This window comes from Cupressus sempervirens, chromosome 10 (assembly GCF_028749045.1).
Source record: "Cupressus sempervirens isolate cs-2001-9-10 chromosome 10, ASM2874904v1, whole genome shotgun sequence".
In the NCBI taxonomy this organism is placed as follows: domain Eukaryota; kingdom Viridiplantae; phylum Streptophyta; class Pinopsida; order Cupressales; family Cupressaceae; genus Cupressus; species Cupressus sempervirens.
The window spans coordinates 777,104,448-777,118,903 of record NC_143127.1 but is presented as its reverse complement, the minus strand read 5'-3'; the positions used below and the strand labels follow the sequence as shown (position 1 = coordinate 777,118,903).

General features: G+C 36.3%; 1 protein-coding gene and 1 long non-coding RNA gene across 2 annotated transcripts; both read right to left on the bottom strand.

Annotated features, from left to right (window-relative positions):
- Positions 1 to 5,971: 5,971 nt before the first annotated feature.
- LOC149536177 (uncharacterized) lies at positions 5,972 to 6,596 on the bottom strand. The gene is made up of 2 exons (XR_016357819.1): positions 6,431 to 6,596; positions 5,972 to 6,304 (listed from the first exon to the last, which is right to left on the bottom strand). It is a non-coding gene; the product is annotated as an uncharacterized LOC149536177 (long non-coding RNA).
- A 976-nt stretch (positions 6,597 to 7,572) lies between these two features.
- Positions 7,573 to 13,350, bottom strand: LOC149536176 (small ribosomal subunit protein eS8-like). Its single transcript, XM_089806699.1, has 5 exons — positions 13,285 to 13,350; positions 13,083 to 13,155; positions 12,627 to 12,960; positions 7,924 to 8,087; positions 7,573 to 7,829 (listed from the first exon to the last, which is right to left on the bottom strand). The coding sequence occupies exons 1-5, from the start codon at positions 13,286 to 13,288 to the stop codon at positions 7,745 to 7,747; spliced, it is 660 nt and encodes a 219-aa protein (XP_089662825.1). The 5' UTR covers positions 13,289 to 13,350; the 3' UTR covers positions 7,573 to 7,744.
- Positions 13,351 to 14,456: the final 1,106 nt, after the last annotated feature.

Here is a 14,456-nt window from a genome sequence, read left to right as displayed (position 1 = left end):
ATTAAGGAGTGGAATTTAGAGTTCTTAAACAACACAGTAGCAAAATCTATTTAGACGAGGATTTGACAATTAACCAACAAAAGGAAAGGAGAAAGGAGTGGAAGAAAGTAAAATCAGCAAGGGCTACAAGCAAATAGGCTTGGATGAGAAATGGTAGAGCACATATTGTTGATAAACCCATGACTCAAAAATAGGAACTTAGGACCCGATGAGAGTATCTAAATGTGGTGAGTTGGAATTGTAGAGGATACCCATGGAGGAGAAGATTGAGGTTGGGGCTCATAGCCAAAGGGCAAGACATTATATGCCTCATAGAAACACATGAACATGAAGGGTGTAGGATTCTAGAATTTGAAAGATACTTAAAAAAAAATTGTGTGGAATGAAGAAATAGAGACAAGTAAATAGAGGGATTACAATTTTGATAAAAGATACACAAAACAACAACATCAAAATAGAGAAAGGAGACTCAAATAAGCAATTTATATGGCTAAAGATTGAGTACGACAAGGAGATGGATTGTGAGTACCGAAGACAAGAAGAGGATGAAAACAATATTAGTAAAAGGCTCTTGTAGGGTAATAAAGGTGGTATGTCCCACTTTGGGGCTAAATTATTGTGGCTTTGTAGCCTTCATAGTCTGATAACCTACAATGGCATGAAGATGTGGCCAAAATCAAACCTATAATGAACAAAGCATAGTGAACTATATGATGTGTTCTCACTCATCTATTACCAAGTTTTTAGATTTCACAATTTAACATTGTCCTACAGAACTAAAATTAGACCATATGTCTCTCTTTACCAAATACAATACTAAAGCTAGAAGGCTGCAAAGTGATCAATACTTAAGTGATAGCACAAAAGGTCGTAAAGAGGGCAAAATACTCATAAATGGTAAGAATAAAGAGATATTTTGCACCGCCCTTGAACAACAAATCTAAATGATTAATGATAACACAAATTCCAATTAATGCAACGATTAGAAATAGTACATCAGCAACAACTCAATAATTCCCCTAATTCTAAGAGCTTTAAAGGATTGCAAGAGGATAAGAACAAAGACAAGCATCTCAAAACAATTTTCCAGCTAATCCGTGGCATGACGAAGAATGCAAGGCTACAAAAAGAGACCTTAAAGGGAGAAAGGAAAAGAAGTTAATCATAAGAGAAAACAAACATTATTCTGTCTTGTCCTCTATGTTGTTTAAAATGACTCACGTGTTTGTTATTACCCATTCTCAAACTTCTATCAATTAAGTTTGCTTGTCATATTTTCCCAATCCAATTTCGCTTGTACCTAAGGAAGTCATGCACCAAAACTTTGTTTTTTCACATTCCCCATAATCTTTTAAACCTTTAATAATGAGGTTTATTGTCACTCTCACGTGTTTGTTATTACCCATTCTCATACTTATGTCAATTAAGTTTGCTTTTCGTATTTTCCCAATCCAATTTAGCTTGTACCTAAGGAAGTCATGCACCAAAACGTTGTTTTTTCACATTCCCCATAATCTTTTAAACCTTTAATAATGAGGTTTATTGTCACTCTCACGTGTTTGTTATTACCCATTCTCATACTTCTGTCAATTAAGTTTGCTTGTCGAATTTTCCCAATCCAATTTAGCTTGTACCTAAGGAAGTCATGCACCAAAACTTTGTTTTTTCACATTCCCCATAATCTTTTAAACCTTCAATAATGAAGTTTTCTTGTATGTTCTTTTCCTCTCTAAATTGTTTCCTAGTTTGTTTTTCAATGATTTCTTTTTGACCTCTCTTATTTGTTATTTTAAATCATTTCTCTCACTACTGCTAGAGCTGCTTGGACCTCTTCTATTTTTTTTGTGGTATTTGATTTTGTCGTTTTTTTTTTTCGAGCTTATTGCTATTGTTGTTTCCCCATCATCCAAAGCTTGTTCGAGACTAACTATCTCTCGCTAACCTTTCTCAATGTGATCTTGAAGACTTAAAACATGCTTTTTCAGCCATTTGTTCTCTCTTTCAAATTCCCAACTAACTATTGTAACCTCTCCCAATTTTTCACTCTTCTTGTCCCTTGCCCTCCAAGGATTCTAGCCTTCTTTTAATGTCTACAAGATAGTTCACGTACAATTCTGATGACCAAACCAAAGGAGAGGATAAGGGGTTGTAAGATTCTTATAGGAACCCCCACTAACTAGTCCCTTTGTCTGCAACAACCTTTATTTTAGTAATCTTTGTTGTAGCCTCCTTGATTCCCTAGGCAGAATCATAATAAGCTTTTCTTCTAAAGTTGTTTTTCCTTCATTCGAATCGATATGAGCTAAACCCCAATGGTAACCTTCTCGATTGAGGGTTGCATAGTGCCCAATGTGCCAATCCTAGGTTGTTCAAGCAATGGTTTAGATTCTCCTTTTGAAAACAAACTTGAAATCACTACCCTCTTGCTTCCCCAAACATTCAGTTTAATATGGATTGGCGGATAACCGAACCCCAGCTTGAGTTTGTGGAGACAATCTTTGGAGACCAAGAATAAAGCTAAAAAGCACACAGCTCAAACCTGATTCTTCCATTGGTCGAAACTCTGCAATCAATCACCGAATGGGTGACCAAAACCCTATTTGAACCAATGAGAACCCATGGCTCATCCACTCAACTACAGCACTAGTCTATCCATTGACATGTAATTTGGTAGAAGCCCCACATTAAGAACCTTTTGACATAACGTATTTTAACACATTTTATTTAAAGCGACCCCATCACAATCTTTTCTACCAAGTGGGCACACGTGACACAGAAGCAATTCCTTATTATATTAATAGGTAATTTATTATAGCCTAAAAGGGAACGGTATTTGAGGGATTTTGATGGCTGGTTCCATTCAATCACTTTTTATACAATTTAGGATGTGTAGCCCTACAAAGTTAGCTTTGGTGGCTACTAGGTCGTTTCACTTAGTGCTTGACTTGCCGCATTTATAACTATGGATTCATAGTCATGAGTACATCAAAACAGCTTCTTGTGCCAAATCAGGTTTGTACATGCTTAATCTTGTCCAATCCACAAAGATCAAACCTCCAAAACTTCACTCATCATAGCAACTCACTGATCTTTAAAGGACAAACCAATAAACATATCAGAATCCTTGCCATTAAATACTTGATCCGTCATTTTAAGACTATTATGAGCTGTCAATATAGCAGGATGCATTCATTAATTGAAGCATTTTTTATAAAAGTTATTATTATCTCTCCTTTGCAAACGTAAACCATGATAAAAATAAATACATCACAACCGCTTATTCTACCAAATTAGATTCTCCATAATTTATCGTGTATCCAACCAACCGATCAGGATCAATTCTCAATTATATCAGAACTCTGCATTTTCAGATCAATTACCATAATAGTTTATCACTCCAATTGAAGTTAAAACTCACTGATTTATAGAGAAACTTAATCGGATTCCTTGCCCATCATAATTTTCATCTCATTTCAAGTTATCAATGTAGCAGACATAGTTGTATGTATACATTGCGTCCATTAATTGAAGCATTCTTCATAAAAGATATTGTTCCTCACCAACAAAACGATACCATTTCAGACTTGTAAGAAGTAATAAATCATTTCATCATTTATCTTATTTCATTAATCTATCAAACCCTTCATATAATTGATTTGCAAAATATAAAAGTAGGCCATCAAATGCAGATAAAATACTCCAATCAGATATTTAATAAAAAGGGTAGTGACAATATTATTATATGTCAGGACTTGGATATATCATGGCATATCATATCCGGTACAGGGGTAATATTCATATCAAATAAAGGATTGTGTACAGTGAGCTAATGATTAGGATTCTTGAGCAAAAGATAAAAGAACGTAGAAGAAAAGTACAAGGAGCAAAGGTCGCTTCCGACTGCATATCTCATTTTAAGTACATGCATCTACTTTTAATTTGTATAGGCAGCGCAAAAAAAAAATTTAAGGCCACATACAGAAACCTCAACTGGGAGAAAACAAAGGAGGGTGTTTATTTTAATTCCAAACAACCATTCTAATAGTTAAAGATAAAGGATTTAACTTACTTTTGTTAGTCTCAACTCTCCAGCATTTTAAAAATGCAACACAGCAACAGTATCTTCTTGTGATTAGCTTTATACTTTAACTTCCTAAAGAGCCCTAATACCTCCAGCTTGATTGGTGTTGAGCTCGTTGTGAATCTAGAAAAAGGTCATTGCCTAGCAAATAACTACAACCGGTCCTCTAGTGACAAGAAAATCGCACTAAGTTGTAATATATACGAGTGTGAGCAAACACCACAAGCATCAAAGCAAAATGCTGATCCCAAAGGATCCTAAGTAGAACCCAGAAACAATATCAGAAAAATATTTGATCATTTGAGGTCTGGCTCCAAATTCCATTGTGAATAAACCCTACATGCAAATAAAACCATCTAAGCGCAAACACACAAATACCAATATGTTTAAGACCTTAAGAAAAAGCATGAACTGATAAAAAATGAAAATTTACATAAATGAGTAAATTATGTCCATATATTGTTCATGGTAAACAAAACCTTAAGAAACTTGATTGTGTTCCTTTAACCACTGCAAACAAACCACACAAAATTTTGATGCTGCTCCTAACACCATTTTAAACACCTAACAAGAATATTGTGATTGTAATATGTTGGGTTCATCACTTTTCAACATTCTGACATGTTTCAAAAACTGTCAAATGATGACCATCAGATTTAGCAGTTTACTCACTTAAAGCCTCATAAACTCATAAAGACGGAAGAGTTTGGCATTTAGCATTAGTTCTTGAACTGAAGCCGCACCAAAACCCAACAGTGAACAGGCAATGTTATAAGAAGTGAGTGGAAAGTAAAAAGAGAGTTAGTGACACTCTCATTTAGTTCCAAACAGATCTACACTTCCAAAAACTTCCAACCAATTTCGAAGCAAGCAGTCTCCTCTACCCTTCCAACAACTTTCGGCCAATCACAAAGCAAGCCGGCTGTCCACATCCATCAAAGCACACCAATGGATTTGTTTTATGTTAATTAATATTGTTGGAAATGCTCAAGTTATGATATGATATCTGCTTGTCGAAACAGCCAAAGGGATTTCATCAAATGGATGCAAATGCTGTTGCAGTAGACTTGTGTGTGAAAATATGGAGATGGAGACCGTGAAATAGAGTTAAGAGGAATACACAATTACAAATACCCCTGCGAATGCATACATAAAATGTAGAAGCACACAATATGCATGCAAGTCGAATGTGGAATCATAGGCAACACATCTACCAGGATTTTGTAAGCCAAAAAAGGATGCTTCCCCCACTGAAAATTCTCAGTCATCTACAACTAAGAACAGTCATGTCATGAAGCAGTCAGAAGGAAATGCGCCTACAAAAATAGAAGAAGCAAGGGGACTTTTGAGAACAATCCCAATAAAGTTCCACAAAATTATGTTTTCCACTCCTCACACACTACAACTTTTGTTGTGCACCTCTAATGAAGGACAGGCAGTCGAAGTATTTTTAGGTAACCATGTCAAAGTGAACTCTTCAACCAGAGAAGACATTCAGACCAGAATAACAACTTTGAGAATTGTGCCAGATCCAATTTACAGTTGCAACATTCAGAGTCCATCCTTTAAAGATAATGATGAAACTGATGCCAGACAATTTATGGTTGCGACTTGCAGAGAAAGCCTTCGAGGATAATGATGAACCCGATAGACAGGATATTCTTTCATCAAATGAGTTTGATTTAACAGATACGATCAGCTTTGAAGAATTCTTCAGAGCTTTGCACAATTCAAATAGAGCAGAATGGGAATCCATGAAGGACGCATTTTAAAGATATTCAATTCGGTGAAAGGAATGGAAAGGAAAATGAATTCAAAGAAAGAATGCCGCCACTTGAACAAGTTTCTTCTAGTTTTTTCTCAAGAATGAAAAGGAGAATCCTCAGTATAGAGAGAAAATGCAACCCATGACACAACCAAGTTTATTGCATTCAGCTGACGATCCTAACATGAATCAGATATAGACATACTGGTTCGATCCACATAAACAATAATTTGTTGATAACATGGTTTTCTGCAAACAAATTTGCCAATGAACATGGGGCTTTTGGCAATGGCATTTATAGGAAAGAAGAGACTACAATCTCAAGGCTAGGGAGAAAATACTCATCTTTTGATGGGCGCAATAATAGGCAGTCACAGGATCATGACTCATTCGGTCCACAACTCACAGCCAGCACTCACATCCATCTTTCCTAAATTCTATTGCCTCGTCAGAATCATCTGCCACAACACAAACTGATCTTGAGCCTAGTGCTATGAGGTCTTGGCAGAAAATGAAAAAGGAAAACAAAAACTAAAAATAGTTGGGATCACGTGATAGGGTTCTTCATCCCGAAGAATGATTACTTTGGAGGTCTTGAACACCATGCTGAATATTTAACATGAGAGATTTGCACTGTTGTGAGCTCTTGATGCTTGAAGGACACTAACAGAATCTTTAGGTAATGGAAATTCATCCCTTACAGAGGCCTTCAATCAACAGGATGCCGTCATTAGTCAATTAAAATATGATCTGGAAAGGCCAAAAGAGGAGATCAATGCTCATGTGTTGGAACTAAATACATTGAAAAAGGAGTTCAACAATGCACAGTTTGGATGTAGTGCTGCAGATGAGCAAGCAAAAATGCTTGCTTCTGAAGTCATTAGTCCAGAAGAAAAGGCACTCAGATTAAGATAAAATGAGTAGAAGTTGGGAGTCACAGACTCGGAGACTAGGCTTCTAATTTCTCAAAACACATTTTAAATGCCTAACAAGAATGTTGTAATTATAATATAGGACAGAACCATGTTAGTTAGCACAAAGTTAACTAACAAAATGGTTGATTGGTAACACGTGAAAATATTTGGCTGTTCAGCCTTCACTCTTCTAATCCATGGTGGAATATCCAAACTATAATCCATGCATGGAATATCCAAACAAAAGCCTCCAAACGAAGTTAACACTGCCTTTACCCTCAAGTTGGATATACCTTCAAAATGGCCACATGGAAGTGCTTCTATGAACTCTAAAATCCTCATTTACAACCAAGATTCTCAGTATTCTGTGTGAGCAAATAAAGATATGCTTATTGGAATTGTTTCACTCTAAATAATGTTAAATCTGAGTATTCTATGTAAAAAAAACCCATGAACCAATAAAAGCATCTTAAGATCAATGCAGCTCCCAACACATTTTCTGGACCTAAAAAGATTGCAGTAGTCGAAATATGGTAAACCACCATCAAAACCAGCAAAAAGTTCTCCTCCATTGAAACATAATTATCAAAATATTTAATGCATGTTCACTCTTCTAAAAAAAATAGGTTCCTGGCAGTACAATATCTGGTACACAGCGGTCCAGCAGTCTGTTTCACAATAGACTAAAGGAAACAAAACTAATTACTTCTTACTAAAACAAGATTAATTCAAGATGCAGCGAATAGATTCTAATAACAGAACTTAAAACAGCATGTTCCTCACATGTGCTATTTTATTTCCAGTGCTAGAAATAAGAGCAACCAGTCATCAATTAAATTTTAAAGTAATATACACCAAGTCAAATATATGATTGAAAGAAAAATTCACCCTTCTCAGCTACCAGATAGTCACCCTAAATCTGACTCAAAATTGTTTACCACAAAACAAACTTTAACAAAAGTCTCAAGGAGCCAAAATCAATGCTTAGGCAGCTCCAGCACCGCCCTTTCCTTTCTTTCTCTGCAATTTTTTAGTGTAGAATTCAAGCTCCTTGCCTTCCAGGATGTACCTGGAGAAAATCAGATTGCTCATTGATAACCATTTTTAAAAAAAACATTTTGCCCAAGTTTCCAATAAGCATATCATTTCAAATGTGCACATACCCATCCGCACGCCCACATTGTCCAGGGCGAGAAGAAATGCAAGCCATAAGCTTTCCCCCTGCAAACTGTTCTTCCATATGAGGGTCTAATTTGTGACCCTCACATCGCTTCTCTACCTTTCTTAATACATGTTTGCTTCGTTTCTCTTCAGCAGCTTCACCCTCCTGCATGTGCACAAGAAACACACAAATAAATTGATCATAGCTCAGAAAGACTGAATAAAATACTTCAATTTCGTAGTCATGGATTATCTGTTATTTTTTATCTATTAGTTATTCAAAGATTATCCGTTTTAATTTTCAATCATGAAGAAAAAGCTCAATAGTTTATTGCTGTTCATATTGTTCTAGAATGTTTTGTTTCGTTGATAGCAAATAGTTTATTGCTGATTATATTGCTCTTGAATGTTTTGTTTTTATTGATAGTTGCAGTCTATGTTCCAGCTAAAGTCAGTCATAGTTTAGACTTACGGAAAAATCCTTGTGACTGCATAGATAAATCAATGCTACAAATTGACATCAATTCCAATAATATCTCTGATCAGCAAAATCTCAGGGGAACTATTTGTTTCCATAAGAATTTAAGACTATGTCCAAAAGCTTTGGAACAGGACACGGGCATGTGTCAATTCATGCATATTGTATTTGTGACTTGTCATATCCCCACCACAGTATGAGTAATCAGAAAGTTGTCTTAATGCTTAAAGACTTCACAATTTCTAACCATCAAACACAAAGATTTATCGTCCTACATAATAAAGGCGACATGTGTAAGATGCAACTTGAAAATAATAAGTCAGCAGCGATTACTCGAAAATTAGTGATAAGAATGAAGAAGCAATCTAAATTAAGACTTTCAGTCAAGAAGTGATTAAATTTAGCCAAGCAGCAGCAGCTAGTTAAAAAATAACAAATACAAGCAAAGGGAGCCTAGGCCACTCATAAAGGAGATGATCACAGAAAGTAACAGGTCTTTCCACCTCAAGAAGAAAGATGTAAATATATCTAAGGGTCGGTTCCAGAAAGGCATGGGTCATAAACAAGAAAAGCAATTGATTTGAAACAAACTTCTGATAAAGGCGACTCATGTAAGATGGAACTTAAAAATAATAACTCAGCAGCAATTACTAAAAAAGTAGTGATCAGAATGCAGCAGAAATCTAAATTAAAAGAAGTAATCAGAATGAAGCAGAAATCCAATTTAAAAGTAGTAATCAGAATGAAGCAGAAATCTAAATTAAGAGTTTCAGTTTCGAAGTGATTATATTAAGCCAAGCAGCAGCAGTTAGTTAAAAAAACAACAAATACAAGCAAAGGGAGGCCACCGATAAATATATATAAGGGTTCCAGAAAGGCATGGGCCATCAACAAGGAAAGCAATTGGTTTGAACACAAATTTCTGATTGGAGAAGCGTGAAAATCATGTATAACTGTGCTATTATATAAATTGATTTATGATACACTAACTTTAGACTTTCAGCTCAACTAAAGTTCTTATGTTTTGATATAAATATACACACACACACACAGTGACACACATACACACACACCACACACACTATCTCTCCATATATGCAGATTCATATTCCTCTTGTTTTGGAAATAAGGTTGATACAGTCAACATTTAATTAACAAGGACAATATCAACATACAACGATTGTGCCAACATCAAAATAATCATATCAAAATATAACCCTTGAAGATTGGTCTTCATTAATATTACAATAAAAAACATTCGCATTGATCCATTTCATGATTGAATAAGAATTATTGTAATTATGTGTGGTTGTAGATCACAATAAATTGCTGCAATCAGACCCAAGCTGAAGCAGCGAAATATTAATCTGTGTATGGTTGCAACCAAGTTGGAGGAGTATGCAATAGGCAGAGGAGTGTGAAGCATAGAAAGTGGTAGTTAAAAGCTTCGTGGAAAACGAAATCTATAAGCTCTCAAATGAGCAATATCAAATGTTGTGTACAGTGGGATTTTACATTAAAAAAACTCTATTTATGACTAGCTTACATGCATCTCCAAACAGTGCTCGAATAAACATAAATTTTAAGGTTGTCAAAAATTTCGGCGAAAATTAAATGTTAAATTGCATGGCCAAGGGGAGGAAGAAAAAACTGTTTGGAATGCATTTGGAGAATATGCCCCTCAATTGCAATATGGGAAGTTTGGAAGGAAAGAAAAAGGAGGATATTTCAGAATAGATCAGAATCAATTGATCGGCTCTTAAAACAAATAGATCATTCTATTGAAGAAGTGGTGAATGCAGCAGTCTTTAGGAAAAATTTATCAAATTATGAGTTCATAAACTCTAATAGGACAATACAGTATAGGTGGCCAAGGAATAAATTTGGAAAGGCAGGAGATACAAGAATAGCAAATTCTAACGCCAAGAAAAGGAAGGAGGTGGAGGGGAAGCTCCTGAAATAGGCTGGCTAAAAGTAAACTTTGATGGAGCATCTAAAGGAAACCCGGGGAATTCAGGACAGGATGCATTGTAAAGGACAATTCAGGCGAAATTGTAGCTTGTGGAGCATTAAAGCTGAATGATGGGTCAAATAATGAAGCTGAGTTCCAACCTGCATTGTTAACTTTAAAATGTATAAAAAGATGTGGGGGGAGAAAAATTATTTTAGAGAAGGACTCAATGGTGGTGGTGCAGGCAGTGAGTAAAAATTCAATCCATGCATGGCAACTAAGAAATTTGTCAGAATCTATTATGGAGGAGTTAAATGGTTTTGAGGAGTTTAAAATATGTCGTGTTTAGAGAAGCTAACAGGGAGGCAAATGCTTTGTCAAAATGGGCAGTAGGTTTAGCAGATGATGGAAAGCCAATCTTTGATTTCTGTAGCCATTGGGAAATGACGGAGCAAGTAGAATTTAACATTGATTAAGTGGTTACCTTTTTAAGGCAGGTCGAATGCTTTGGAGAAAGAAAGGAATGATGACTGACGTCACAAAGGACTGACAGTAAAAGAGAGGAAGAAAATTGGGAAATCGGCAATTATGATTTTCATTATGACAAAAGGTGGCAATTGGCCTGTTCGATATGTGCGGAGGAGCGATGGGACAGTTTCTTCAAAGGGAAGGCAGCGAAAAAGCAATATATATTAATGAATGGAAAGCAATTATAACCACCTAAATAGTAATTGACAGAAGTGAAAGTGACGGATTTGAAAGAAGATGGAGGTGACCTTTACCTTTCAAACTAGTCGACAGCAGAAAGCTCTTTTTGGGCCGGTGCAGAACAAAAAGCTGAAAATGCTGTTAAAATGCCCAATGCTGGGAGTAGTGGAAGCTGTGAAAGAGACAGTTGGTGAGCTTTTTCAAAATTCCACACATCATTGGAAGATTAACGCGGATATTGCAGCAATCATAATGGTGCATGGACTGGAAATTGAAAGCCCGGCAGATGAGGTGGAGTGGGTGATGAAAAACTTGTTCCCTGCAGATTTAATTGTGGGAATGCAATCCCTTTTAGAGTGGGCATGGTTGGGGAAAGGATTTGATAACAGCGAGTGCTACGAAAACTATGAAAAAGGAATGAGAAGAGGCCGAGTGGGATTCCTGTGGTGGCCAACCGGAGTTGATAAGGATGTTTATAAAGCAAGAGCAAACCAGGCTTGGACAAAATTGGTGGCGGAAATTGAATGCTTTCAGGAGGAGAGTGGGCAGAGAGTTAAGAGGTTTTTTCATAAATCACCCAAGAAAGAGGATAAGTGCTGGTGCTTTTAGAGTGGGCATGGTTGGGGAAAGGATTTGATAACAGCGAGTGCTACGAAAACTATGAAAAAGGAATGAGAAGAGGCCGAGTGGGATTCCTGTGGTGGCCAACCGGAGTTGATAAGGATGTTTATAAAGCAAGAGCAAACCAGGCTTGGACAAAATTGGTGGCGGAAATTGAATGCTTTCAGGAGGAGAGTGGGCAGAGAGTTAAGAGGTTTTTTCATAAATCACCCAAGAAAGAGGATAAGTGCTGGTGAAAGAAGGACAAGGAGGATGGATAGAGCAAAATTCATGGTGAGGCTGGACGAATTATGAAAAAGTGGAAGACTCAATTTTGTGGAAAATTTTTGTGGGCAAAATCGACAGGTGTTTTAAGTGATCTAAGGAAGGGAGTTTTTGAGGAAAGCAAAGGAACCAGGCAACGGAGCAGATCAACTCAAAGACTTAAAGGATAGCTTTGAAGGCACACTGGGACAACCGGAACAATGGTGCTGAGGAACGCATGCAGGAAAGGACCAAGCGATAGCAAAGTGAAAGAAAAAGCCAGAAATTTCAGATTATAAACTTTAGTTTCTTTTTGATGTTTACGATGAAGCCAATTACAAAGGGCTAAGATGTATTTGAGAGGGGCTTATCATGATAGGGGGCTGAGGGATATAGGAGTGTCTACTTGTATAAATTAAAAGGTTTCTAGTAAAGAAACGTGAATGTGGAAAGGATGGCTACTTTTTGAAGCCTGTTTGTATTTCTGTAATATTGATATTTTAATAATATATTAAAAAAACTCATTACCGACCCAAAAAAAAAAAAAAATGTTAAAAAATGAATCAATAAACAAAACCTTCTGAATCTATATGCAAACTGAATTTCGAATATAATTATTTTGAAGAAAAAAAAAATTTACACCTTAAAATCCCTTTAAAGGAAAAAAAAAGAAAAGGTCAAATAACAAATTATTGCCTACAAACCTCGGCTTCCTTCTTCCCGGCAGCAGGACTCTTCTTCTTGCGGCCAATATCCTGGCCATAGTGCTGCTGATACCAGATGCGGAAAGGGGCGGCGTCAACTTGGACAATTGCAGATTTGACCAGTGTTTGCGTCCTGACAAGTTCATTGTTCGATGCATTGTAAACTACATCCAATATACGCGTTTTCCTCGTTACGGCCTCCGATCCCCAGGAGTAATTCCCAGTATCGAGCCTCAGAGCCCTCCATTTAACATTAGCTCCCCTGACACGCACACGCCTGACCGTTTTGTTGCTAGATAATTTCGTCATTGCCGGCTGCCTCCCCAGCTCATACCTAGACGAACCCCAAAAAATCTAGACCTTAAAATTTCAACATAATGAAATATTTGATATTGCCACAGTTCCACATGTAATCGGAACTACGCATAAAATATAGAGGGCGAATATGGAACTTACTTTCTCTTCTTTCTCCATTGCTTCTTCTTTCCACCCGTCGCACGTCTCTTGTGCATGGAATCTCGTGAGATACCTGCATCGATACAGCAATACATGTCATATTTGTATCCATTGAAAAAAAAGCTTATACATGAAAAGATTTCCACCAGAGAAAACAGAATAAGCTCAGGAAAGGTCTGAAAATGCAAAATCTCAAGCTTACCCATGATCGCCGCTGTTGCCTGTCCCTCGGCTCAACCTAGATGGCCTTCCTCACGATCTCAAAGATGAGAGAGGTAGTGAAATAGAAAGAGAACTTATAGTTCAACGAAATTAAAACCCTAACTGAGCGTGGGTTTTTAATAGGAACTGCACCTACAAATACAATGGTCATATGAAATACAAAATATGAGCGCAAGGAGCTGTTCGTGCTTGTTAATTTCTTTTATCTATATTTTTTTAAGAAATTAGAATTGTGTATCAATACTACAATGCAAATAAATTAAGGTTTTGATATTTATTATGTAATATATAAATTACTTTTAATAAAAATATATTATATTTTGAAAGAAATTTAGCAACAAATTCTTAAGCTGAGTACATACTTAACTGTATTGTATAAATCCATTCATAAGGTGGACCTAACAATCCTTATTACTCTTACCCAAGTAAGATCACCAGAAGTGATCGATTGTAAGCCTTAACATGACAACTTTATTACTGCAGTAGTTGAAGCATTGTGGGTGTCATCCCCACCCCAGTTTACCTTCTACTTGGAGGGTTTCTAGGTTACCAAATATCATGTTATGATGTTGTTACTTTACTTTCATGTTTCTTGCATGCAAGTAGATTAAACAACTTAAAAAAGTGAATTAAGTGAAAGAAGTCTAAGTGGTTCCTTATTCACTAACACCCCCCCCCCCCCCCACATCAGTCACCTAGTTTGCATTACATTTCCAACATATAGGTCTTTTGGAACAAGTGGAAGTTATTTCCTTGTAGACTATAGGTCTTTTGGAAAAAGTGATGCACAAATAGGTGAATTGGATAGGACTCTTACACAAAAAGGTGAATCAAATAGGACCTTGAACAAAGATGGGGCAAGTAAGAGAATTAAGAGGGATGAGTGTACCTAGTAGATAATAGATCCAAGTTTTCTATGTGTGGCACCTAAAACAGGTTCTCACCATGGTACTTATCCAGAGTGCTTAATTGCCAAGTTTTTACTGCTGGATAATTTGTTTCTCTTGACATTTTTTGAATTTTTGTATTTTTAACAATATTTTTATATATATATTTATATATCACCAAGGTGGCTTTTTACCAGTTTTCACCAAAGTGATGACTTTTTTGCTTTCTAGACTTTCTTTAAGAAGTTTTTATATTATTTTTGAA